Source organism: Syngnathoides biaculeatus, chromosome 7 (assembly GCF_019802595.1).
Source record: "Syngnathoides biaculeatus isolate LvHL_M chromosome 7, ASM1980259v1, whole genome shotgun sequence".
In the NCBI taxonomy this organism is placed as follows: domain Eukaryota; kingdom Metazoa; phylum Chordata; class Actinopteri; order Syngnathiformes; family Syngnathidae; genus Syngnathoides; species Syngnathoides biaculeatus.
This window is the reverse complement of record NC_084646.1, coordinates 4,340,830-4,366,905: the sequence shown is the minus strand read 5'-3', so window position 1 is coordinate 4,366,905 and position 26,076 is coordinate 4,340,830. Positions and strand designations below refer to the sequence as shown.

The 26,076-nt window shown below is 43.7% G+C and overlaps 1 protein-coding gene across 5 annotated transcripts; it reads left to right on the top strand.

Moving 5' to 3' along the window:
- The first annotated feature begins 64 nt into the window (after window positions 1-64).
- rnf11b (ring finger protein 11b) lies at window positions 65-26,053 on the top strand. 5 transcript variants are annotated; one of them, XR_009795618.1, is made up of 5 exons: window positions 65-737; window positions 14,493-14,662; window positions 16,916-18,088; window positions 25,131-25,167; window positions 25,923-26,053. XR_009795618.1 is itself a non-coding variant. In XM_061824199.1 (3 exons), exons 1-3 carry the CDS (start codon window positions 621-623, stop codon window positions 17,085-17,087), a joined length of 459 nt encoding a protein of 152 aa, XP_061680183.1. In that variant the 5' UTR covers window positions 65-620; the 3' UTR covers window positions 17,088-23,795. The 5 variants fall into 5 exon arrangements, 1 of the variants encoding a protein (XP_061680183.1); XR_009795620.1 differs by lacking the exon at window positions 25,923-26,053 and having other exon boundaries at window positions 16,916-17,317; window positions 18,014-18,088; window positions 25,131-25,244; XR_009795617.1 differs by lacking the exon at window positions 25,923-26,053 and having other exon boundaries at window positions 25,131-25,244.
- Window positions 26,054-26,076: the final 23 nt, after the last annotated feature.

Sequence of the window (26,076 nt, the reverse complement as noted above, 5' to 3'; positions counted from 1 at the left end):
TAAAGACTGATACCACGAAAAATGCTCCCATATTGCCCATCAGACGGGTGTCTTGTTTATGTTTGCAAAGAATTACAATGTGATCGATCCGATTGGCTGCGAACAATTGCTGGGTGTACCTACTCCGGCGCCGATTGGCTGACTTTACGGTGGGCGGTGCTTGGTGTTGCTACAGCACCCGTCTTTTTTGTCCATGTCGAGAGCGAATGAACGCTGGAAAGTCCCTGACAGTCAAGCGAGGGTTTCCGGGGAGAATGAGGCTTGTCGGGCCTTCCTTCACTTCATGGATGCCAAAAGCCTGCTTCGCGTGTTGTTGTTTTTTTTTTTTTTTTTTTTTAGCCTAAAAGCGAGTGTTTCAGCTAGCTAGTCGGAGCGAGTTAGCTCTTTGTGTGGCTAGCGGCTAGCTCGGGGGGGATGTTGTGTTGTTGAGGCGAAGGCAGACCTCCCGTCGTCTGGGAGAGGAGGATAGACGTCACCCGTTTGTGTCGGAAAGCCGCCGCTGCTCATAAAAAAAAAAAAAAAAAAAACATCACCGAAAGAAGTGGCCTGTGAAATATTCGCCGCGTTTACGTAAGAGAAGCGACACAGGAAAAAGTCGGAGGAAAAGAGTTCGGCCGAACATGGGCAACTGCCTCAAGTCGCCAACTTCGGACGACATGTCGTTGCTCCACGAATCTCAGTCGGACCGGGCCAGCTACGGAGACGGCGCCGACCTCGAGCCACCGCCCCCTTACCAGGTAACTTTCTGACCAGGGAAAGGCACGCAGGGCGCGAGTCTCCGGGTTCGACGTCGTCCCTCGGTTGCTAATCCTCTTTGTAATATCCCAGCGTCTTGTGTCTGCAGTTTATGAATAATCCTCCACGACACCGTAGGCAGGCATCACTCGTCTGCCCCCCCCCCACAAAAAAAGAGTGACAAACCTGTCAGCTGATGTCCTCAGTCCTTACTTTAAAAAAAAATGTACTGTGGTGCCTTGAGTGGAGATTAAATCAAAACACCCTGACCTCAAGTTAAATTTCCCAATTGTAAATGAATCAAAATGCCTCTAATCCACTCAGCTTCATTGTTGTCTTTGAGAAGGAAAACTAGTCAATAATATTATATTAGAATTTGCACATAATTAAACAGAATGGAAAGAATTACCGAAAAGCAGTTTGTGCATCATTTCTGGTGTGCTCACCTCAATGAACCTTTGCTACTATGTGACTCAATAAGATGCTGTAAAATGAGTCATTTTTCATTGAGGGGAAATAATATCTGTCTAGTGTGATTAGATTGTGTTTACGTGTTGCTCCCCTGTTCACGTTGAAATATCTGTTATTTCTAAAACACAATTTAGCCAACCCACATCCTGCCCCATACATTGCTGGGCCAGTGGCGAGTGTGGCATTCATTGCCATGACGACCAGGGGGCGAACTCCGGGGGCTCGCTTACATCTTTTTCCCCCCATTTCAAGAGCAACCTGAAAATAATTTAATCTCCAAAGGAGAGAGGGGGTGTCGCAAAAATATTGTGAACCACTACTGTAACTAAATGTATTTTATTGTAATTAAATAACTTGTAACTGAACACCTGCATGTTCGGTTACAACCAGTAATGCTAGCACTAGCTCACGAGGCTACAAAATCTTTTTTTGCTTCCTTGCAAACGCTTCCGTCTCAAAAGTACATGAACATACCTCTAGTAATAAATTAATTTATTAAATTAAATGAATATCCTCTGCCAAGCACCGGTAACCACCAACACGTTATCCCCCATTTTGTTCTTAAAAACACACTGCACAATCTATTGTTGTTGCCATTGCCGTGGTAACGAGTGTATTCGGCGGTATTTGAGTTGACAGGGTGAAGCCCAGTGATTGTAAAAAATGCGATGCACTGGTGGGGGAATTCAAGATTTTAGTGCAGTAGTCTAACATTGTGAAATGGTGAAAGACCAAATTTGTCTTGTAGTCTGATCTGAGGATTACATATCGTCTGTCTGTTTTTGTTGTTGTTTTTTTTTTACATCACTGATGGAAAGACATTTACGGTACTACGTTAAAAGACATGCGACAAAGCTAAGAGTAAGCTAGCTTTTGGATTCGAATATACAGTACACAATGTTGTGCCGATTAATAACGATCAGCCCATCCACACAAAATGCTAATTATCGGCCGGTACCGAAGACATCGGTGTAAAGTCTATCAACAGCTTCAGAAGGCAAATATTGGTCTGCCGCTCAGAAGCTTCCGCTGTTCGCCAACACTAATCTGTGATTAAAGAAAGATGAGCGTATCTCTGTTTTGATATGATAACGGGGGCATTGCACCCATGGTTGATATCTAGAGGTGGACTCAAAGCAGCTCCAAAACTTCACCCAGTCTAGCTGATCATGTCATATGTGGGGAAACGAAGTGTTGGGGCAACAACTCACTCAAGATACATTTTCAGAAATAAGCAGTTTATATTGACAGTACCACATGATCGTTTAATTTCACACTTACTAGGTAGAATACAGGACAGAGATGCAACTATTTGTACACAAGCCATTAACAAGTAATTTCCAAAATATGTTCCCTTTAAGTAGTGTCGAAGTCTTGCGTAAGGCCGTGGCAGCCCATCTGCTAATTACTAGGTTAATATGCCAAGCCTTATACAAGATTTAAGAAAAGAATTTGTTTTTAAGGGTGGAGTAAAATGGCTCAAGAGAAACCTGATTGCTCATGACAATGTAATTTAGGTGCATTAGTCCTATATATAATGTAGCATGCTATTCATTTACAGCAGACAAGGAAGACTTTTCCAGCATGGGTGGGGGTGGGGGTGGGGGGGCAGATCTGTTAATTGAACTAGATGTAGTGAAATATAGTAACCAAACCTGGAGTTTAAACTTTTATCATGTGCAGGAACTGTGATTTGACGGGCGCATATGCGCCCGAGCACCATCGGACTCACAAACCTGCACAGTTCAGCACAAAAAAATAATGCGCATAAAATTTGTTACGAGTAGAAATACATAGATATTGAAAGACGTCTCTTATTTTGTGTAGTCTTGACCAATGTTCCCTCTAAGCTGTGCCACTGTGCAATTGCGCACTTGTCGCACACTCTCAGCGCACATGAAAACTGATCCAGCTCAATGAACCACAGCCTTTTTTTTTCATTACACGGAAGAACACGGTCTCTAGCAACAAGCTGCTCCTCAGCCTACTTCTACTTCCTAGTTTACCTGACACCGCCCCCCTCCGCTCTTAAAGGGGTACACTCATGATTACAAAAAGAACACACACCCTTAAGTTTATAACTGCGAACATGTCTGATTGTCCACACCCGCAACTTTATATCTGCGGGCATGACTGACCACACCCGTACATTTTTCAAATGTGAGTGACTGATGTGTGACATCAGCAAAGCTTGTGAGTTTCTGAAGAAATCATCCAAATATTATTCTCTTTAGGGTCCTAGGTGAACTGCAGCTTATCCCGTCTGATTTAAGGCAAGAGCCCAAGTACACAGTGGACTGTTCTCCTGTCAATCGCAGGCTATACAGTTGAATCGACAAATTAACATACACTCTGCAAAATACATTTCATTTTTTGTCTCACTGAAGTCAAATGAGACTAAACCTCAAGGTCAAAAGTTTCCACTCCATATTTTATTATTATAATTAAAGCATTTCAAGGTCCTGGAACGACCTATCCAGTCTCCAGATCTCAACCCCATGGAAAGTAGAAATTCATAGAATTTCATCGAAACTCATAATAAAATTGATGAAGCCACTCCTTCGTTGCCCGGGTAGTGTGTTGTCATGTTGAAAGACGCAGCCACGATTCCTCTACCGTGCCCTTGTTGATATGTTGTCAGTTCTGTGAAGTGGTACATACTAGAGATATGTTTATTAATTCTTATTCTAGAACAACACTTACGCATTAATAATACTGATGGATGAGCATTTTGAAGACAAACTTGGTTGCATACTGACCTTTTTCCCTTTCTTCTCTTGGAAAACGCTCCATGAATACTTGAGGCAGCCATGTTGGGTCAGGAAGGAAAGGGAAAGAACTCTGTGCTAACTTTGACCCTCTCCTGATACCAAATTATGGCTTCACATTTAAACACTTAAATATTTTGAGATACTGACGGATATAATGCGAGAAAATCATGATGTCCCAAAAATGGGATGCTGCCCACGAATGGGATAACCCATTCCTGTGTTCGTGTGTGTATGTGTACACACACACATTTAAGAAGAATTAATTTTCCTAAGAGTCAACGTATACCAAAACAAAAACCGTGACCTTATGAACGGAAGGGTGGATTTTTTGAACCATTCCGTACAATGATAATTAGTTAACCATTGGTTTGTTATGCATTTGATATCTTACATTTCTGATAGTTAGCAATGTTTAACATTACTTAAACCATTGCCTGCACAGATGAAGGTTTTACAACGGTGACAGTTTTGGCCTGGAACAAATTAATTCTCGATAGCTCATTGTTTGCAATTCAGCAAGCGGGGTACAATGGATCTGGATTGCGTTCACGTTTTGGAGATTCCGCAGAATTAGAAGCAGGTCTCGGAACGGCGCTGTGCAGTTCTGCACAGTCAATATCTAGAATGATGCAAATCTCTCTCTCAATGGGCATTAGCCTCTTTGCGAAGGGACGCTTTTTTAAGAGATAGCACAGGTGTACCTAATGTAATGGCCAGCAAGTGCAGATAAAATTGCCATTTCGCTCCCTGGAAGAGTTATGACCCATCTTTTCAGGCCAGCGGCGCAAGTGGACTTTGTTTACACTGCTAGAATTTCACAAGAGATTTAACAAACTAATTAAATACTCCATTTATAAAAGAGTCTTTCGTCGCAGCCAGATCCGACCGGTTGACCACGGTAAGCCCAACCATCCCCAAGCAGGGAACACGGCGCACATATTTGGCAGGGTTATACAGTTCAGCAAAACACTTTTTTTTTTTTTTTTTTTTTAGAGGGGGCAAGTCTGTATTTGTATGATTTCGAATGTAGCTCCTTCCTCAAAGTTCTGTCCTCCCATGCCGTAGCAGTCTGAAGCAGGATAGGCACAAACACATTTTTAACATCTTTAACTGATTTGTGTTTTTTTGTTGTTTTGTTTTAATGTCGGTAACTCCGCAAACATGCCCAAGAAAAAAAACACCACTCCACAGATCTCATTTGTTTTGATGGTGTTGAGCCAGAGGGAAAGAAGTCCATAAAAGACAGAAAAGGTCCAAAGTTTGTGAAAATTTCATACTTCACTTGGAAGATTAAGTGGAACGTGTACCACAACAACACATCTTGTGTAAACGTCATTAGCTATTCTAACTACCGTAATTTCCGGGCTACAAGCCGCGACTTTTTCACATGCTTTCAACCCTGCGTTTTGCGGCGATGCAGATAATATTTTCATTTTTCTAACGGCCGCAAGGGGGCACTTGAGCGGGAAAGGGAAGAATGAAACCGGTGGAATACATGTGCCAAGGAAGTGGCTTTTACTGGCCCTGTTAGCGCTGCGCTATCGTGTTACTGACGTGTCTCAGTGATATTTACCAGTAAGTTTCATTTTAACTGGCTCTGTTAGCATTAGCGCTAGCGTTAGCGCGTTAAACTCTGTGTACCGTCTTCCTTTGTAAATATCTCGTGTTTCAATGCGGGTTTCAATGTGTGCACTTGCGCCTTTTACATAGCTGCGGCGTATGTATGTACCAAATGGTATTTCCTTTACAAATGTACTCGGTGATGCCTGTAACCAGGTGCGCTCTGGGAATTACGGACATTTAAAATAACCTATCATCACGAGTTAAAATTTTTTGTCATGTTCCTGATGTTGGTCAATGACCGGCACAGTCGCTGGTGGACTTCCAATTACTTTAATGAACAAATGTTGAGAAAATTACCATAACCATAAATTATGCTGAGCCCCAGAGTCACAGATCCTACAGTCAAACATGAGGATGGCGTCCCCATGTGAACAAAAAAAATAATACCTGACCTTCACATCCAAGTTATTTGTAATGTCATCCATTTTATTTGATTAGGCCTACTTGATTAATTGTTGGATCGTTGGTAAAATACATGAGTCGACAAAAAAATTTGATAGTTCCATCCCGAGTATTGTTCACTGCTTCAATTCTGAATCTGTTTCCATAGCGAGTCTGCCATAATGAATCACGTCTAGCTACAACCTTTAGAACCATTTACATGTTGTATGTTTCATAGTTTTTTACGTGTGGTAATTGAAAGGTTTGATAAATGAAGTGCCACACTGCGCCTTTGTGTGATCTGACAAAGGGAGTTTTATTGTCAATATATATTTAATTTAAGAATGTTACCTGTGTACATTTTTGGGATTCCATCTATAACCTGGCCAAAACCACAAGGGATACACGGATTCCTGAAGTTTTGGTCGGGGGGGGCTGAGCGATACCAGTTATATGATTCATCCCCTGTGTTGTCTGTAATTGATTCAGCTTGGTCCCAAAAATATGCCTGACTTGGAGCTCAAGTGTGCCGCTCTGTTGCATTGTTGGCGTATCCTCGCAGAAGGAGACAATTTGGGATGCCAGTCATACTCTGAGAAAAATGACAAAAACTTGCATTCTAGGAAGGTGACGGCGTGTATCAAAGTACATTCTAAAAAGTGAAAGATATTTTAAAATGCTGAAAATGAAATGGGACAGGCGGCTTGTTGTGAGCACGTCTGCTTTACACTTGGGTTCAGATTCGAATCTCAGCTCTCATTCTTCCTGAGTGGAATTTGTTGGTTTTCTTGTGCTTTTTTTTTTTACACCACAAAATCATCTATGAGCAATTTATATGTTAATGTTGTAAGATGAGTTTGAAATGGTGACAAAGTGTTTTGTGGAGTGTAGCTTGTGGCACATTTTTGGTTTTCAGTATTGATACAGGCCAGTGACTCACAAAGTGATCCGCGTGTACTGGTAGTGTGTTATACGGGCTCCATCTCATGGTATAGAATCACTGCCCAAGTACAGTTCAGCTGTATTTGACTTAAAGGAGAAATCCAGTGGTTTGCGTGAACAGTGTATCCAATAGGTCATGTAATATGTACCTTATTTTGACAACGTGATGGTAAATCCTCTTTCATTTAATAGTGTTTTGAGAAGATTTTTGTGGACAATTCCGAATTTTCAGGGGCGCTTCCATTTTCCCGAGTCACATGATGTACGTGGGCGTATGTGACATGCACTGTGCCATTCCAAACGCTTGATTGCATGGGACACCTTTATGCCCAGTGCTGATTTTTTTGGATTTATCCTCATTTTATGAAGAAATAGCAGGTATCGGTTGATCGGGAAGACGGAGGAATACTTTCATACAGATTTTAACCTGTGGCTGTAATCAATGTTGAACATTCAGAGGGTTCTTTGGGCGGAATGAGGCGGCATCTGACTAACCGGAGTCCGACGCGCGACAGGCGGATGGTTCTTCGGACAGGATTTGATGCGGAGCCTGATGAGCGAACTCCGGCAGCGGGCCACAAGCCGAGCTTTCAGGCGGTGGAGGGCTTTAGCCGAGCTTCGGTGGTGCCGGAGGCCTTTAGCCTAGGTTCGGCGTCGTGGAACCTCGGCTCGCGGCCGCCGCCGCAGCTCGCTCGTCAGAGTCCGCGTCATTCCCGTCTGAAGAACCATCAGCGACTGATGGCCCGGAGCTCCCAGCGGCCTTTGTTTACGCACTTATGTCGCGTGTAGGCCTCCGAGTAGTCAGACTCAGCGTAATTCCGCCCGGAGAACCATCCGAATATTCAACATTAATTACAGCCACAGGTTCAAATCTGTATGAAAGTATTCCTTCGTCTTCCCAATGAACCGATACTGCTATTTCTTCATCAGATGAGGATAAAGCCGAGAAATCAGCGCTGGGCATAATGGTGTCCCATGTAATTGAGCGTTTGGAACGGCACCGTACACGTCACATACGCCCACGTAGATCATGTGACTCGGGAAAATGGCAGCGCCCCTGAAAATTTGTAATTGTCGGTAAAAATCTTCTCAAAACACTATTACATGACAGAGGATTTAACATCACATTATCAAGATAGGGTACATATTACATGACCTATTGGATACACTGTTAATGCAAGCACTGGATTTCCCCTTTAAGTACAATACATTTGCATTTAATCATTAATAACAATATATTAGTCCAATGGTCAAAGTGTGTTACAGTGGCAATAATATTATTAAAATTACTTTTTAGTAATAAGATGTCTTTTTTTTTTCCATCAGCACTTGTCTATGAAAACTGTATTTGAAAATTGGTTTTGATGGTAGTACTTGGAGTGCTAAGTTTTTCTAGGTGGTTCTTTCTAAACACTGTCACACAACTGTGTGGTTGTGTCTCGACAGTGTGAGAGCGTTTATCTACGCCGTTATAAATGTTTAGGCGGATGTCAGTAGCTCAGTCTTTTTTTCTATTTGCGGAAGTGCTAACAAATAGATGTTTACTGTCGAGTCTTTTTAAAATTCCAAAAAGCAAAGCAAGCCAGTTTGTAGGAGGCTGTGCCCTTTTGAACCTTCAGTTTTTAACATCTGCCACATCTCTGTTGTGGTTCTCTGCGCTGACAACGCCCGCCAGACCTTGTTTCACAAGAATCCGCGCAGTCAGCGATGAATCAGAAGGCAGGCTTCCGAGCCAAATGCACATGGCGTTGCTTTCACGCCAGTTTCCTGAACGAACAAAGAAGGTTCTTTGGAATTTGCCAACGCTTCAGAATGAGGAGCACCTGTGCTTACACCATCCGATCTTGTGGGAAGCAGACAGACTTAAGTGGATGGGATTGGGGCTCTGAGCCGACCGGATCACTTAGGGAAGCTAAATATTTAGCGTCACTTATATCACCATGTCAAGTGTACAGATGGGAGTGTTAGTAATTTCAAACAGTAACTGTACCTCTCATTTGGGCCTTAATGTTGACTACCTGTGTGTGTGACTGACTGTCAGTTCTGGATTTTTGGAAAGCATCTGGTGAGAAGAGTGCTGACTCATTGCTCTGGGAGCAGACTGGAGATAGAGCGCTTTGCATTAGCAAGTTTGAGTAAGTTGTGGCTATAAGCATTGAGATGCTTTTAGCAATTAATTATTTTCTTTTTCTTTGTTGTTGGTTTTTTTTTCAAACATGTTATTTTAAAGGTCAAGTGTCATCCCGATAAACATTCTAAAATAGATATTGAAATGAAAAATACATATAACATTATTCACTTCAATGTCTACACGGAAAAAATAAATATGAGCGGAGAGCGCGTCATCGATGCACAAATTTGCGGAAGTGTCATTTGACATTCAAGTGGTCGCCATATTGGCTGCATCTCCTGTCCGTGACGTCACCCCGGCCATTCGCCATTGAAAACACGCTGTGGCCCCTACTATGGGACACAAGTCATTGCTATGAATGCAATAGAACTAATAATTTCTTAAAGGGGTTTAAATAATGCTGTATAAAGATACTAAAACTCAAATGTATGATATCATGAAGTACGAGCCACCACTCAAAAAGTCTCATCGGCCAAAATAAGTACCAAAATAAGCATCTTCTGTATGAATGACAACATAGCCCAAAATTGCTTTAAGCCGAGCCATGAGGCTATAAAGAGCTTAATGAGATGGTGGTGAGAAGAGACGATGAAGCCAAAGAAATAACCCATGTGTGTTTCCAGCTACCGATGAATTTTGAAAGCAACAATATTTCCATTTATAGATTCTTTCCCCAAAAAAATTGAATATCGTAGAGCTTATTGCTGTAATTGCAGTAAAAAAAAAATCAACCTTTCATAGCTTATAGATTCAATGCCCACAATTTAAAAAAAAAAAAAATATATATATATATCTAGTGACTGCTCAGTTTGCTGCTCCCCTACTCCGTTTCAATGTGGTGTGATTATTTTGTCCTTCAAGCTGATTTGTTAACACAACGTAACTGCAAAGGGCATTTCCAAGTTGGCTGCCAAGGATCACGTACGAGGACTCATGAGCCAGAAAAAGCAATGACTCAACACAATGGCTTCATAATTAAAGGCCGAAGTTAAGTTAAATTGTGCTCCGTGGACAACAATGCTTCCGTTATTTTATCCATCCATCCATTTTGTTTGCCGCTTATCCTTAGAAGGTTCGCGGGGAGTGCTGGAGCCTATCCCAGCTGTCAAGGAGGTAGGAGGCGGGGTACACCCCGAACTGGTGGCCAGCCAATCGCAAGGCAAATAGAGACAAACAGTCGCACTCACAATCACACCTATGGGCAATTTAAAGTGTCCAGTTAATGTTACAAGTTTTTGGGATGTGGGAGGAAACCGGAGTGCCCAGAGAAAACCCACGCAGCCACGGAGAGAACATGCAAACTCCACACAGGTGGGAACGGGATCAAACCCGGGTCCTCATAACTGTTTGGCCAACGCTTTGCCAGCTGATCCACCGTGCCGTCGCTGTTATTTAGGGTTTGTCATTTAATCAGATTTCTTGATCAGATTGAGTACGAGTTCAGGTACTGTTTATTTATTTTTTGTCTTTTTTAATGACTTCATTACCTGTATATACCTGTGTACTGTATCCTGAGTATCAAAAGTATTCTCTAGTCAGGCGAATTTTTATATTAAAGTCAATCAGCATAAAAGGCTAATTATCGGATGAAACCTATCAAGCCATTCAGTGTAAAGTTTAATAGGTGGCACGTCACAATTAAGTTTCCCAATCAAATTTTTTTTTTTTTTTTTTGCAATGAGTTCTGGCTTGTCTGTAAGCATGCGGGTGTCAATCGCCGCTTATAATTTGTTCACAATTGTCCAGTTCAGTCCAGCCCAGCCGTGGCGCTCCGTGTGCGGCTGGCTTTACTCACGGTAGGTCAGCAGCGTCTTCCTGCTTCTCCGGGTCGATAACGTAATGTGCGTCCACACAAAGCATGAGTCATCAGCCTGCGCCGTTATCAGCAAACACATCCTGGGATGGAAACATGCGCTCTTATCTTCCCATTGTTGTTTGGTGGTGCGATGATGTGAGATGGCTGCCATATGTACAGCTGTTGTCCTGAGATTTTGTTTCTCGGCGGCCCAGAGACAGGAGGCTCAGATTGAAGAGTTTGTCACTGAATAATGTTTCTCTTGTAACTTCCCACAACTGGTCCGGTCGAATTGAAGATGGCATATCCCGGCGTTGGACTATTTTGTGTATTTTGATCATCTGTGGCCAGATTGTCGCAGTGCAAATATTCAAGACTTTATTGTTTGCGTGCTGGTCGAATGTTTGCATTTCCTAAGAGGAAATGCACTGGCAGTTTTTATTTTCCTTTGTCTGCAGTCCATTTTCCATTCATCCCTGAAATGTTTGGAATGCTTTGGACGTCGCTGCAGCCTGGTGAAGAAGTTTCAGATTCAGTACCGTTTGAGTTGTAGGTGATATGAAATTAACAATGATTGTTAGAATATGAAAGCATTTCAGTGAGAGCGCAATTCTAAACCTCTGTAAACTACACCCTCAGTAATTAGCTTGTTATAAAAAGACAAGCAGTTAAATTAAGACCATCACTCTGAAGAACATAAATTCCAAATTAGAAGACCGAGAGATGGTGAGGGTGGACGACTTCAAATACTTGGGGTCAACAATCCAAAGCAATGGTGAGTGTGGTAAGGAAGTGAAGAAACGAGTCCAAGCAGATTGGAACAACTGGCGCAAGGTCTCTGGTGTTCTGTGTGGCAGAAGAGTCTCTGCTGGGATGAAGGGCAAAGTTTATAAAACGGTTGTGAGGCCGGCCATGATGTACGGAATAGAGACGGCGGCATTGAAGAGAGAACAGGAAGCAGAACTGGAGGTGGCATAAATGAAGATGTTGAGGTTCTCGCTCGGAGTGACCAGGTTGAATAGGATTAGAAATGAGCTCATTAGAGGCACAGCCAAAGTTGGATTTTTTTGGAGACAAGGTTAGAGAGAGCAGACTTAGATGGTTTGGACATGCTCAGAGGTGAGAGATGGAGATGGAGAGATGGACCTGCCATGCAACAGAGTGAGAGGAAGACCAAAGAAAAGGTTGATGGAAGTTGTGAGGGAAGACATGAGGACAGTGGGCGTTAGAGAGGAAGATGCACGAGATAGGCTTGGATGGAAAAAGATGACACGCTCTGGGGACCCCTATCGGGACAAGCCAAAAGGAAAAGAAGGAGAAGAAGACCAGGGCCAAAGGCCTGAGTCAAACCCAGGAGCTCTTGAGCCATTAGTGTCAATTTGTGGAAAAAAAAAATACAATCTTGGCCATATTCGGACATGAGGTTTCCACTCAACAATGACAATATAGTCTCTATATTGCGTTTGTTCCCCTATAGTAGGTTGGTCTCTAAAGCGTCCCGAACAAGAGTTTGCTGAATTGTAACGTTTAATTATCACTTGGACTAGCCTCATTTTAGTCATTTTGAGTTACAACCCGACGCCTGGCAGGGTTGCATCCAGCAGCCAGGCCTTTCCTGAGGTCTCCTCCGTGTTGGCTCAGCTTGCCACGACTCGCCTTCTCTGCCCCTTTCGCCCTGGCCAAATCTCTCAAACTCCCTTGTCGGTCCCCCCCCCCCACCCCCACACCCGTCTGCCGTGTGCTCCCGGTCAACCCGAGGTTACGTAATGAACAGTTGTTGCAACCCAGCTGGTGCACTGTGTATGAGAGAAAGGAGAGGCCTACGATGACAATTAGAACGCTGACCGTTGGCACGACTGAGACCACACACGCACACAGAAAGGCAGCTACGCCCCTCCTAGAAGTCGGGCTTGTCGCTTTTATCCCCGTTTGGCACGGGTGAAAGGAAGAGCTGTTCAGCCCAGCTCGCCGGCCAGTGATGCTGACTCATGGCCACTATTGGTGCTCGCTCTTGTGCCACACAAATATATTATTCAGACTACAAAGAAAATGAGTTTCCTAGTAAATTAAATACACTTTTATGGTCTGTTACATCTGCAGTCATCGTCGTATCCTTTCAAGTTGGGGCTGAGCTTTCAAATATAACTTTGCTTCATTGTACATCGTTTCATACTGAATGAAACCATGGCAGTAATGTCGTGTCATGACCCAAGCCGCTTATCCTCACGAGCGTTGCAGGAAAGCTGGAGCCTATCCCAGCTAGCTTCGGGAGCGGAAGGCGGACTACACCTTGAACTGGTCACCAGTCAGTCGCAGGGCAGATATCGACGCCATCACTGAGTGGGAATCGCTCCCACACTGCCCACGCTAAAGGCAGGCGTGTGTACCACTACACCATCGGTGACTCCGTGGTAATAATGTCACTCGAAAATTGTACTTTTTCAGGTGGCATGGTGGGGGGTCACAATTCTATTGTTCTCAAAAGAGCCACTTATTCTTTACTTCATAACTTTTAAAAATGCCACTGGCATTATGGGGCATTCAAAGTATTCACAGTTTTAATTTTTTCATTTTTTTTGGCAAACTCCTCGCGTGTTTCACGTGTCTTGCCCCGAGGAGAGGAGGCTTCGGTCAGGCCACTCGATTGGTGGAGGACTGCAGTGATGGTTGAGTTTCTAGAACTCCTCCCACCTCCCGGGCTGCATCTCTGGAGCTCAGCCACAGTTTTTCGGGTTCTTCGTTACCTCTGGCCGGGCAATTTGGTCATACCAAACATCTTCCATTTAAAGATTATGGAGGCTTGTGTGCTCCTAAGAACCTTTCCGGCAGGAATTTTTTGTAACCTCGGCCAGATCTGCGCCGTTCCACAATTCTGTCTCTGAGCTGTGGAGGCACTTCCTTTGACCTTCTGATTCTCGTTTGCTCGGAAGCGAATTGCAAGCTGTAAGCTTTTATGTTGAAGCTATCAAGTCCAATCAGGAAAACTCAAAAATAGCTGGACTCCAATGACCATGTAGAACCATGTCATGGATGATCAAAAGAAATGGACAGAATCTGAGTTAAATATGTGTCACAGCAAAGGATCTGTCTGATATTTCAGTTTTTCTTTTTTAATAAACTGCAAAAAAAAAAAATGTGCCGTGTAAATTGATGAAAAATGAATTTAAATGATTTGAGCAAATGGCTTCAATATAACAAAGAATGGAAAAAAATCTAAGGGGGGGCTGAAAAGATTCGTTACCGACTGTGTACCTTAATCTGGGATTCCCCACTAGTGGGTCTGTACTATAACCCTTTTAATGGTTTCATTTGTGGCCTTATCCTCTCCAACATAATATAGTAATTGTTTTCAATGTTTTTGCTGACTCCAGCTACTCTTCATGAATGCGGGGTATTAATCCAAAGGCCAAAGAGGGTCCTGCTGTGGGGAAACATCCCCATCTACTGCCAAGGAACATGCTGCATTCCCCATGTCTAAACTCACTGCTCACAATTGTTTAGTCACTAGGTTTCTGCTTTGCTTGAGTACTAGGTGTATGCGTCATGTACCAAAAGATGACTTCTTATTTGTGTTGAAATAAACTTTTGTTGCATTGTTTATTTATTGTTGACTGAAGCCTTCTTAATTTGTAACTGTGTGCAGGAGCAGATCCACATTCCGGTCTACCACCCGACACCCAGCCAGGCCCGACTAGCCACCCAGCTGACGGAAGAAGAGCAAGTGCGCATCGCCCAGCGTATCGGGCTGATCCAACACCTTCCGAGGGGCGTTTTCGACCCCGGGCGGGACGGATCAGAGAAGAAGATCCGAGAGTAAGTTTTGAAAACTGCCCAGAATGATCTGAACTTTCAAAAGACCTGTTTCCTTTGGTGGAATCTTGGTGTTCATGCTAGGTTCAGTTGATAGTATTTTATCTTCAAAATATGAGATGTCCTCGTTTGCTGGCAGTCCTTGAATGCAGCAAAGTGAAAGTTTGATTTTGCTTCTCTCCAGATGTAGCTACTATTAATAGCTGGTGTAGTCTACTGGACCGTTACGGTGTGCCTCTATTCCCTAACATTTATTGTTGTCTGTTCATGCCAAACGGTGAGTTTGACAGAATACTCTTTGTGTTTAAGTGCTTGTGTGCATATTTATTAGCCTCTGTGTGCTGTCATCTCCGTTTGTACGCATCTTATTTAGTCTTTTAGCTAATAAGATGGGCCTCATCTGAAGGTGGTTTGTTTCCATCTATCCATCCACTTTCCAAACCGCTTATCCTCACTAGTCTCACAGCACTAGCCTTGCTGGAGCTTATCCCAGCTCTATTCAGGCGGGAGGCGGGGAACACCCTGGAATGGTCGCCAGCCAATCGCAAGGCACATATAAACAACCAACCATTCACACGCACATTAAGATCTACGGGGGCTTTAGAGTCCTCAATCAACGTAGCATGCATATTTTTGTAGTTTGGTAGGCAGTAGACGTGCAAATTCCACTCAGGAAAATCCAGATTTGAACTCGGGTCCTCAGAACTGTAAGGCAAATATGCTAACCAGTCGTTGACCGTGCCACCAGGTGGTTTGGTTTTTTTTTTGAATAATTTAACTTTATCTTATATGGGTTTGTGATTGTGTACATGGAAGATGCATGGTTTCGTTTTATGGTCCCACCATTTTAAGTGAATTGCCACCATATTGTGGCATCTGCACAGACTTGCACATTTTCTTATGTCACATGCTACCTTACCAAGCCCCGCCTCTTAAAGGCACATCTAACACAGAGACATTACAATATGTACGTCACTATACATTTTCTACTTGTAACTATTTGGCATGTTTGCAGTGTGTTTTAAAGGTCCACTGTCATGAAATGCCTGATTTTTAGTATGTTACTAATGAAAAAAATGGCAGCCAGTATGGACCGATCAGTTTTTTCACCACAGAACATGACTTTGACGTATATGGCCTTTTGTAACTCCTGCCATGAAAATCCTATCGAGGGATTTGTTTTTGAGAAGAAGCAGGAAGTGACGTACAGGGAAGTAGCACACTCAAGCGGTCTCGTCTGTTTATACTAGTTTTACCTGCTGGAAGGCAGCTCTTCGTTCCTTCGTGTTAGCCAAAATGCCGGCTCATTGTATTGCTGGATATTGCTTGGGAGGATGGAGTCATTCTTCATACCTTTCAAAAAGACCTGGTTTGTCGTCAAAAATGGATTGCAAAGGTGCAAAGGACGAGAGCTTCGTGGGCTCCAAATGACAGGTAGGTCTGTATACAGGTACTAATAAAAAACAATAGTCGGGAGGGGGGGTAATCCGTAAATCAAGGGTGCTAAATGTGTCGATGTGCGCATCAGAAGACTTCCGTGCAGCAGCCGCTTAAGGATGGCCTCCGCAGGCCTTGTGAATCGCCACCGGCCTTGTCGACAAGCTCGACGGCCGGGGTGGGACCGGTCCGCAGTGGCTCATCTCCGGCGCGGAAGTGGATCGGACGAGGAGGCGGTTTGGCCGTGGCGTCGTTGTCGCACGCTGGCAGCATTGTTTTTATCATTGCCGCACTGAGGTGGATAGGGCGGGGAGGTGGTTTGGCCACGATCCGCATATCATCTAAATATGGCTCAAAACGATAGGGTAATATTGCCCCCACTCAGTTGTGAGATGTTCTCTTCTTTGAAAAGAGCTTCCGTGTCTGAAGGGCCGTGTCCCACAATCGGGGCCACAGCGTGTTTTCAACAGCGAATCTCTGGGGTGACGATGCAGCCAATATGCCGACCAACTTGGATGTCGAATGACACTTCCGCAACTTTGCACATGGATGACGCGCCCTCCGCTCATATTTATTTTTTCGTATAGACATTGAAGTGAATAATGTCATATGTATTTTTTATTACAATATCTATTTTAGAATCTTTATAGGGATGACACTTGGGCTTTATGTATAAATGTGTTTAAGGCATGTGAGGCAGTGGAAATGTTTAAAAAAATCATTTTTAAATAGTTTTTTCGTATCAATGATTTTCAGCTTTAGCAGGTACTAGTCCTGATATCTGACGAAATAGTCACCTGTGTGCATTTGGGTCCGCAGGTGCGTCATCTGCATGATGGACTTTGTGTACGGAGACCCCATCAGGTTCCTGCCCTGCATGCACATCTATCACATGGACTGTATTGACGACTGGCTGATGAGGTCCTTCACCTGCCCATCCTGCATGGAGCCGGTGGACGCCGCCTTGCTCTCCTCATACGAGACCAACTGACACACACTTGCACGTGCCCACACACACATACACACACACACACACACACGCACACACACTTGTGGACTACGCTTGCCACAGAAAGCATAGACTGCGCACATCCAGGATTAGTAAAAATGGAAGCAAGCGTTCACGAGTGGGCCTGCTGGTCAGGATTGCGCCTGGGAGAACGACAGGATTGGAGTTGCGGACCACAAAGCAGCAGCGGACAGCCGAAAAGAGAACAAAAGGTTACCAAGACAGTCTAAACTACCCACAAAAAGTTCGTGATGTTGGGTTTACAGGTAAAATTTCAGGATGAACCTAAAATGCACTCTCATCTTTACACCTTATTTCACCTTCTCTAAACCTTTGACGTATCATGTCCACCCGTTCATTGTTTGAGTACTTTTTATACAATGTATTCTCAAACTAGGATACATTTTTTTGATTGGATTTGAATTTGCATTTAAATAGTCCAACATTTTATCCACATTTACACATGATGAGACCAAGACTACGCCAAACAATCGATCAAGATTAAGTCGCTGTTACGGCTTCAAACAGGAAGAGTTCAGAGGGAAGTGGCCACTGAGCTGCGAGCGTCATCGGCGCCTTACAACGTTACACGTTTCAGAGACCTGAAGAGCCGCACAAAGTTCACAGAAGCGGACTCCCTCTGAGATTTTCGGCGATCAGAAGCCGGCTGCGAATTTTGACATTCAGCTCCCATGATGGAGAAAAACGACTCGTGCAAAAAGTAGCAAACGTTTGGACATGTCGCCTTCAGAAGTTTCCACAAAGTTAAATAAGGTTCACCTGTAAATGTTGGGTTCATCCTGAAATTTCACAGCTCAATGTCCGCAACTTTTTGGGAACTGTTTATCTCTGACGTGGACTTAGCACAAAAGACGGCCCATCTGCCCACCGTGCTGTTTCTCTTCAAGAGTCTCTAAAATGGACGCCGGCTGCCAGCTGACGCGCGATGACATTACCGCAGACGGTCTCGATCTTGATCTCCGGTGAGAAACGTCAACGTGATCGTGTTTTTGTCAAGGGCTTTGTTTGATTCCCCCCGCACGGCAAAAGAAAATGTGAAGTGTCAATCAAGCAGCACCATTTCCACACACCCCCCACCCCTCCTCACCGCCGCGCGTTCACGCTGCCTTCCTGGCAAATTGCCGCCGCGGGGGCATACCGGTTGAGCCGGCCAAAGTGGGACGTTGCTGTCTTCGTCAAATTCGCAATTACATAGTTGTTACTAGATTACACCTTCAAATGATTCAATATTAGCAACAGCGTTTTCAACACAACGGGTTTGTAGCCTTGACACTCCGGTCGCTCCTCCGTTCCGATCGCAGGTTGAATTCAGCGCTCCCGCGCGGGTTCCTCACTGTAGGATTCTCAAACAATCTGCTTCCGAGGACCTTACTTGAACCGTAACCGTCACCCCAACACAACTGTCACCGCAATGATGGAGTTGCTAAAATTCCGGGGGGGGGGAGACAAAAAATTCACAATGCTAAAATAACAAAGTCGTGTTTTTTTTTTTTTTTTAAGTTGCAATGTTAAGACAGTAATCATATTTTTTTTAAGAGTTAAGAAAAAAAAAGTTGGAATCTTTACAAGGATGAAGATGACAATAGAAAATGTGTTTTGCCGAGATTACGTCATAAGAAAGAAGGAAAGAGTGTGTTTTTTTTAAATGAGGGAATACAATTTCAAAAATAGAACTTCATTATCTAAATGTTACACCTTTTATTCGGGAATAGATCTCATTGTTCTTTCAAAAAAGAAAAAGCTAATTCTTTCAAAAGAGAGTGAGGGGAAAAATAGGTCTTATATTGTTGTCATAATATGCCTTTTGTTCTAAAAAGAAAAGAAATCATTCAAGGAAGCAAGATTTATATGATGATGAGTCACAATCACCTCAGAACTTTTAATTGGCCCAAATTTAAGATGGGTTAATTTTTTTTTTTTTAAGCGATCCAACATAAAAAAAAACAAAAAAAAAACATGCTGCAAATTATTTAGCACACCCCGATGGCTCATCAACCACACACGGGACAGCGAACGCTTTTGCCCTGCGTTGCTTTTCTTTGTGGTGAATTCCATTAACACAGAGAAGGGGGGGCAAAGGCCACATGGAACAGTCCCAGAGCAGCACCGAGGACTCCCTTCTGCCATATTGTGTTGGAAACATTTGTCGCAGCTGATGCTGACTTTATTGCACCACTTTTGATCTGCACATGGAACCAATATCATGCTTTGAGCGGCCACCCACCCACCCCCCTTGAGTTCCACCGAAAGCGCCATTTGCACTATTATGCTCCTTGTCCTCACTCATAAGACATTTCAGCATACTGGCACTGGTACCGTAATTCACGGCCTACAGAGCGCAGCTGGTTATAAGCCTCACCCAGTACATTTGTAAAGGAAATACCATTTGGTACATAGATACGCCGCAGCTGTGTAAAAGCCGCAAGTGCCCACATTGAAACACGAGATATTTACGGAACACAGAGAGTTTAACGCTAGCGCAGTGTAACAGGGCCGGTTAAAAAAAATAAAACAAAAAAAACATCAATAAGAATCCCTAACACGCAGCAGTAACACACAAATTCAGCGCGAACAGGGCCAGACCAGTAAAAGTCCCTTCCTCGGCACATATATTCCACCGGTTTCACTCTTACCTTTTCCGCTCAAGTGCCCCCCTTGCGGCCGTTAGGAAAAAATGCGTGTGGGGAAAATGTCGCGGCTTATAGGCTGGTAATTGCGGTATTTGAAGGTGTGCAAGCGTGGTGAGATTTTTCTGCTGGAAGCATTTGACTTGGTTCAATATAGACTCGAAAAATACCGGTATCCAATATGACGAATGAATCAATTGGTAAGTTTTAAAGGAAATGGAGTCAAAGACCCAACTCTGTAACTATCAACGTCCATTAGGGGCACCCTGGTCTCCCACTGCTGCTCGTTGTCCTTCCTCTCCCTGGCTAACGCCGCGCTAACAGGGCCGGTTAAAAAAAAAGTATACTGGTAAAAATCACTGAGACACGGCAGTAACACGCTAGCGAAGCGCTAACAGGGCCGGACCGGTAAAAGTCACTTCCTCGGCACATATATGCCACTGGTCTTACGCTTACCTTTTCCGCTCGAGTGCCGCATTGCGGCTGTTAGAAAAAATGCGCAAATTAGCCCCACCACCGCACAGACCGCAGGGTTAAAATTGTTGCGGTTGCGTCTTATAGACCGGAAATTACCGTAACCTTTTTTCCACTATTGTATGAGATTTCACCACACTAGTAGGACAACAAGAAGCAAAACTGGACAAGTTGACATCCGTGCACCACTAGTGAAATACCACTAGATGTGAACTAGTACTCCTACAAGTTCCTAGTGGGGCAAAACTACAATTGAGCGTTTTGGCGCGAGCATTAGTGTCCGGGCACCTACTGCTGTGTGCCACATGCCTACTAGTGATGCACAGTACTGTTACTAGTGCAGGACGGTAGTTTAATAGCAATGTTTCAAGGTCAAGGTGCGTACGAGCACATGGATACCGAGGATAAAAAATAAATGCTCAAAAGTGCTTTCATTAGGGTTCAGTGCTAAAAGGCATCGATGGTTACATCCCGGATTTACTTTCGGGCTCGCTAATTTTGCGGGCGCAATGTTCCTTTGCTTTCTGGACAGCACATTCCAATCCCGATAAAGTACGAGGCCGCGGTGCCGGAAAGTCCTCACCTTGAGGTTTTTGCACGGACTTTAAGTTGTACGTTCATCTCTGTCGCGTCGGTGTGCCGCATCGCGGCCTTTGCTTGTTCAAATGTGTCAAGAAAAGTGCAGCAGAGTGCACATTGGGTCCAATTTTCAAGAACGCAAGACTTTGCGAATTGCAGTGCAGGATTTGGGTCACTATTCGGTATGTACGAGGTTCAGGTCTCAGTCCGGATCTCGCCAAGGGGTGTTAGGAGTACAATACTGTGCACGTTAGCGTTGTTGTTTTAATGGATTTTTTTCGCAGCAGTCAATTGGACATCGGAAACTAGTAAGAAAGATACGGAATTAGCTGGATTACACTAAAAAGACAAAACTGATTGTTGTGATTTGGTCAAGGTTTGGTGCGGCCATGCGAACCAGTACTTGGAAATGCTGAAAGCCTGAAAAGACTTCAGAACAATATGGTGCAAAATTGTTGCGATATGGTTTAAAACTCACTTTTCAACCTTCTAAATTTTCCGGATTTTGTGGGCGGGGATAAAAAGTGTCCTGGTGACTTCTTGAAGATCTCGATCCCCCACAATGTAAACACCAAGCGGCCATTCCGTGCACTGGCCATTTGGTGAAATTGCACGTCCTCGTGCATAAATGGCGTCAACCATTTCTCCTAGTATAGCTTGGAGCGGGCCACGAAAATATGCCAGCAACTCGAACAGAACACATCTTCCCTGGAGAACGTGTTTTGTGTTTTCTGGGTTACGTGTTTTGCCTTGTGGCACCACGAGTTGGGTTGCGGGGCAGCGGCCGGACGAGATCTGAAACGGATGAGATCCGCCGCCCCGTGGTCCGAAGTCTACTTGTGATAAATGCGCATGCGTTACTACAAGGGGAACCCTCGGTATATAGCAGACGCTTACTGGCAAATCCCCCGGTCTCATAGTTCACCTTCTTCTACATAGAGCAAGCTAACATACGTTATATCCTAACCTTAACCTTAAAAGAAAAGTTGATAAAAAGATATGCACATACACGTACGTTCGCTGTGTTCATCTTTCCGAGACGTCCGTAGCGAACGTGAACGGTCGGCGACAAGTTGTCAAATGGCGCATGTCGAAGCATGGATGGGGACGTTTCAGACTGGCAGGAAGTTTACAAAATATACACGCATGCGCATTAATCACAAGGGGACTTTTCAGCACCGGGAGCGCTCAGACCGTCACACCGGCTAAGAGGCTGCGTCTCCGCTGCCCGTGAAAACAAACGTGACAAGCGGTGGGAGAAAGGTGGAGGCTCGGTGAGGCGGTTGCCCACAGGATCTGAAGTCCCAAAGAATGTCTCCATTTTTGACCATTTCCAAATCTGATTCCAATTACCGAGCCGCTTATCCTCACAAAGCTCACGGCAGTCCTTTAGCCAGTGCGAGCTGTCGAGGGGCAGGAACTGGTCGGAACTGGTCGCCAGCCAATCGCAGGGCACATGGAGATAGATAACAGTCGCCCTTACAATCACACAAATGGGCAATTTAGTGTCCGATCAATGCATGTTTTTGGGATGCGGGAGGAAACCCACGCAGGCACGGGGAGAACATGCAAACTCCACACCGGCGGGGCCGGGATTTGAACCCCAGTCCTCACAACTGTGAGGCCAACCCTCTAACCAGTTGCTCCACCGTGCTGCCACATACACAGCAACATTTTTTTTAATCCTCTCATTCATTATTCGTCTTGTTCACAAGTCTTTTCTCCAATGTCATTTTTTTTTTTTTTTTGCCTTTTTGGTGGTCTTTAAGTGTTGGTTTGTTGCCATCTAGTGACATCTTGGTGTTTTCACGAAGTATGTTGCAGTGAGTTGATGAGATTTGTTCGGATGGACGTGCTTTGCTGGCATGTCGTGACATCGACAGGCAGTTCCAAACCATTATTGAGAGGTGTCAGTTTTTGCTATATTCGCATCAGGGCTCAGCACCTTTTTCCCGGGTACATTAATTCAATCAATATCTTCATTTGTCAATAAAAATAGCAAGCGTGGTCGTGGCTGGCCAATTCGATTTTCTGGTTAAACCGTATGCGGTCGTGAAAGGCTTCCTAAAACAACAAACTGCTTTTTTCTTTTTTTTTTTATTGTTGTGCATAGTACTGTATGAATATATCATGGCGGAGTGACACTCACTGCAACTTATATTCGATAACTCTCGAATCATTTGAAGACAAAGCACGCTTATTTATTTCCCCCAAATGACTTTGGTGGGCACAGTGCCGGAAGATGACTGACAGTTTAATTGTCATGAACCAACGGTGCACGGGCAAACCCAAATGCAGGACTCCGAGACGAGGACATGATGTTCACTGGGTTTTGTCATAAACGAAAGTTCCGCACGACACTACAGTCCAAGAAGGCAGGATCCGAAACACAAGAAACAATGTCCGATAACTATGAGTCAAGTAAGGAGCATAACCAAAAGCGTGAATGGACTATGATGGCCCAGTGGCGGAGTAATCCTTCTTGTGGGAAGCAAGGTAGAACAGGATGATATAACAGAGCCCACCCGGATAGGAGATGGTTGATCCTCAGGCAGGCGGCGTCCCCTTCGACGTACCCGGCGACGGTTCATCCCTGCTGGGTCCTGTTCTGGCCAGTTCATTCTGTTACGGACCAACGGTGCACGTGCGGACCCAGATGCAGGACTCCAAGACGAGGACATGATGTTCAGTGCGTTTTATTATAAACGAAAGTTGTGCACGACAACACAGTCCCAAGAAGGCAGGATCCAGAACACAAGAAACAAAACAATGTCCGATAACTATGAATATGCTTTCCCGCATCCAGGATTACTCCGCCAGTATAGCCCAATCACGCTTTTTGTTATGCTCTTTAGTTGAATCATAGTTACTGGACATTTTTCTTGTGTTCTGGATCCTGCCTTCTTGGACTGTGTTGTCATGCACAATTTTCATTTATAACAAAACCCACTGAACATCATGTCCTCGTCTCGGAGTCCTGCATTTGGTTCCGCCCCGGAGTCCTGCATTTGGTTCCGCCCGTGCACTGTCAATTGTGACAGAATCGGCTGCACAAAACGTTGCCACATATTCCCCATTTATTTATTTAAAAAAGCCCGTGAACAGGCACAACGTCTTGGTTGTGGGTGGATTATTATTATTTTTTTTTAATATACAACCAAACTGCCCATCTGTTTGTTCATGTGAACGGGTTATGTGTGTTTTATGGTCGTGTAAGGATCGTTGTTTGATATTTGCTTGTTTGTGAGCATAGGGTGTATACAATTATGCAGAGTGTTACAGGTGACTAATAAATAGACACTGCAACTGAACGTGCCGCATGTTATTTTTATTTCATCACTGCCTGAAGGTTGAAAACAAAAACCCAAAATAACAAGCAGAGAGGTGAATTGTGTTTTGATGTCTTGAAAAAGATGGTTATGAATATGGACTCTGGGGAAAAAAAAATACTAATAATAATTTGTAAAGTTGTGCGCGAAAATCACTAATCGAAATTGAAGACTCGGAGGCAAAAGAAAGTTCCAGGCGGAGTTCGGTACACCGCTCGGCAGCGCTTTCCAAAAGTACGGAAGCCTATTGCTGCCACATCAAAAAATAAAAATGAAAAAAGTGAAACGCGACCATTTTTTTGGGGTGTGGCAGCAACACGCTTCCGTATAATATGCATAAAGTTACAATTAAAATAAAAACTTAGAATAAGACGGAATAAGACGCCATCTTGACGTCATTTGGAATATTGAAGCGCAGGTGAGGAAGACGAATCAGCAACAGGTGGGCGCAAAGGCAGGACGCAAACATTTTTTAAAAAATGAATTCGTCGTACAAAATTGGAACAAAATAAAATAACATATTGTAGATCATCTTCTTTATCCGTCCTTTAAAAAAAAAAATTAAAAAAATCAAACGTGGCCCTTGCGCCAAAGAGTTTGCCCACACCTTTGGACCTCGAAACCAGGTTCGACTGGCACTGCCCACGAGGTCCATCCGTCCAATTTTCTGCACTGCTTCCCCTCACTCATCGCGGCCTGGTTTCGATTCTTTTAACCCGTTGTACGTATTTTGAGATGCGCGACGAACCCGAACCAGCCTCCGGGAACCCCTTGCATCGAATCTTGCAGGTACTGTATTCGTTAAAGTATTCGAATAGTGTGGTGTAAAATCACACTGCACATAAAAAAAATCCCTTTCTAGGATATATTTTCCAAGTACAAAGCAAAAATAAATACATAATTTGTGGTGTCGTGAGACGCATTGGACCTACTTTCTTGAGTGCAGGCCTTTTCCCACACAGTGACCCGAACCGTCCGGTTCTGTTGTTCCGCAGGAGACCTTCGAAAATGTTCCACGCGCAACAAGTGACGGTGAGTAAAAGTCTGGATTTTGTGTACAGTGCAAGCCAGGATGGAGAACGCGAAAAGCGGATATCTGTCAATAAAGTGATAATGTAATAATAATTATAGCTAGAAAAGACTTCAAATTCAAGTCACGAAAATATCACCAATAAGAGGTTTCTGCTAAAAACTGGTCTCCGCACCCCATTCTCCCCTTTCCGGGCTGGCTTGCAAATTTGCAACAAAATATTAATATAATCGAAAATTTCAAGTCCAGAGTATCATTTTTCTGAAAGTATCTCTCTGCAAAATTTTATTTGGTGCAGAGAGGGTTAAAATATAGTTTTAAAAAATTAATCGGCAAATATAGGTGAACCCCCCCCCCAAAAAAAAGTTTCAAATGCAAGGTGCAAGTCAGCCAACTTCACAACAAGCAGTCGGTAATGCATATTAACATTTTAAAAATAAATCATAATGAATACAAGTGCTTGCTGATAGCAGTTTATTGCCAATCTCATTTCAAATTCAATGCAAATAAAAAATAAAAAAATGGTGTATTTAACGAAAACATACCTTGTGAATTTTTTTTAGCTACCTTTAAAAATATTGTACGTCATAAAGAGGCTCAGGGAACTAGCAACATATTTGAACACAAATGGTGCAGCAACACTTCGACATATTTGATATATTGGAGCAATACCCGCAGGCATAAATTTTGTATCTTCTATAAAATGATTTAATATCTCGCTGAGTTGAGAAGACAGTGTTTTTGTGTTCATTACCAGAGAACTACACTGCCCCCTGGTGGCATGGCCATGCACACCAGAAGGAGCAGCACAGTGTCCATTGAAATCGAAGCTTAAAGGCATGTTGCACAAACATTTTATTCTTTACCTTCTATTAAATTACGTTAGTGGTTTTTTTTTTTTTTTTTTGGGA

What these genes read in the sequence shown, in the direction of transcription:
- rnf11b (XM_061824199.1), top strand. Translation starts at nt 621, where the DNA reads ATGGGCAACTGCCTCAAGTCGCCAACTTCGGACGACATGTCGTTGCTC. An exon ending in AGCCACCGCCCCCTTACCAG is followed by an intron (nt 738 to 14,492) that starts GTAACTTTCTGA and finishes AACTGTGTGCAG; the next exon opens with GAGCAGATCCACATTCCGGT. An exon ending in TCAGAGAAGAAGATCCGAGA is followed by an intron (nt 14,663 to 16,915) that starts GTAAGTTTTGAA and finishes TTGGGTCCGCAG; the next exon opens with GTGCGTCATCTGCATGATGG.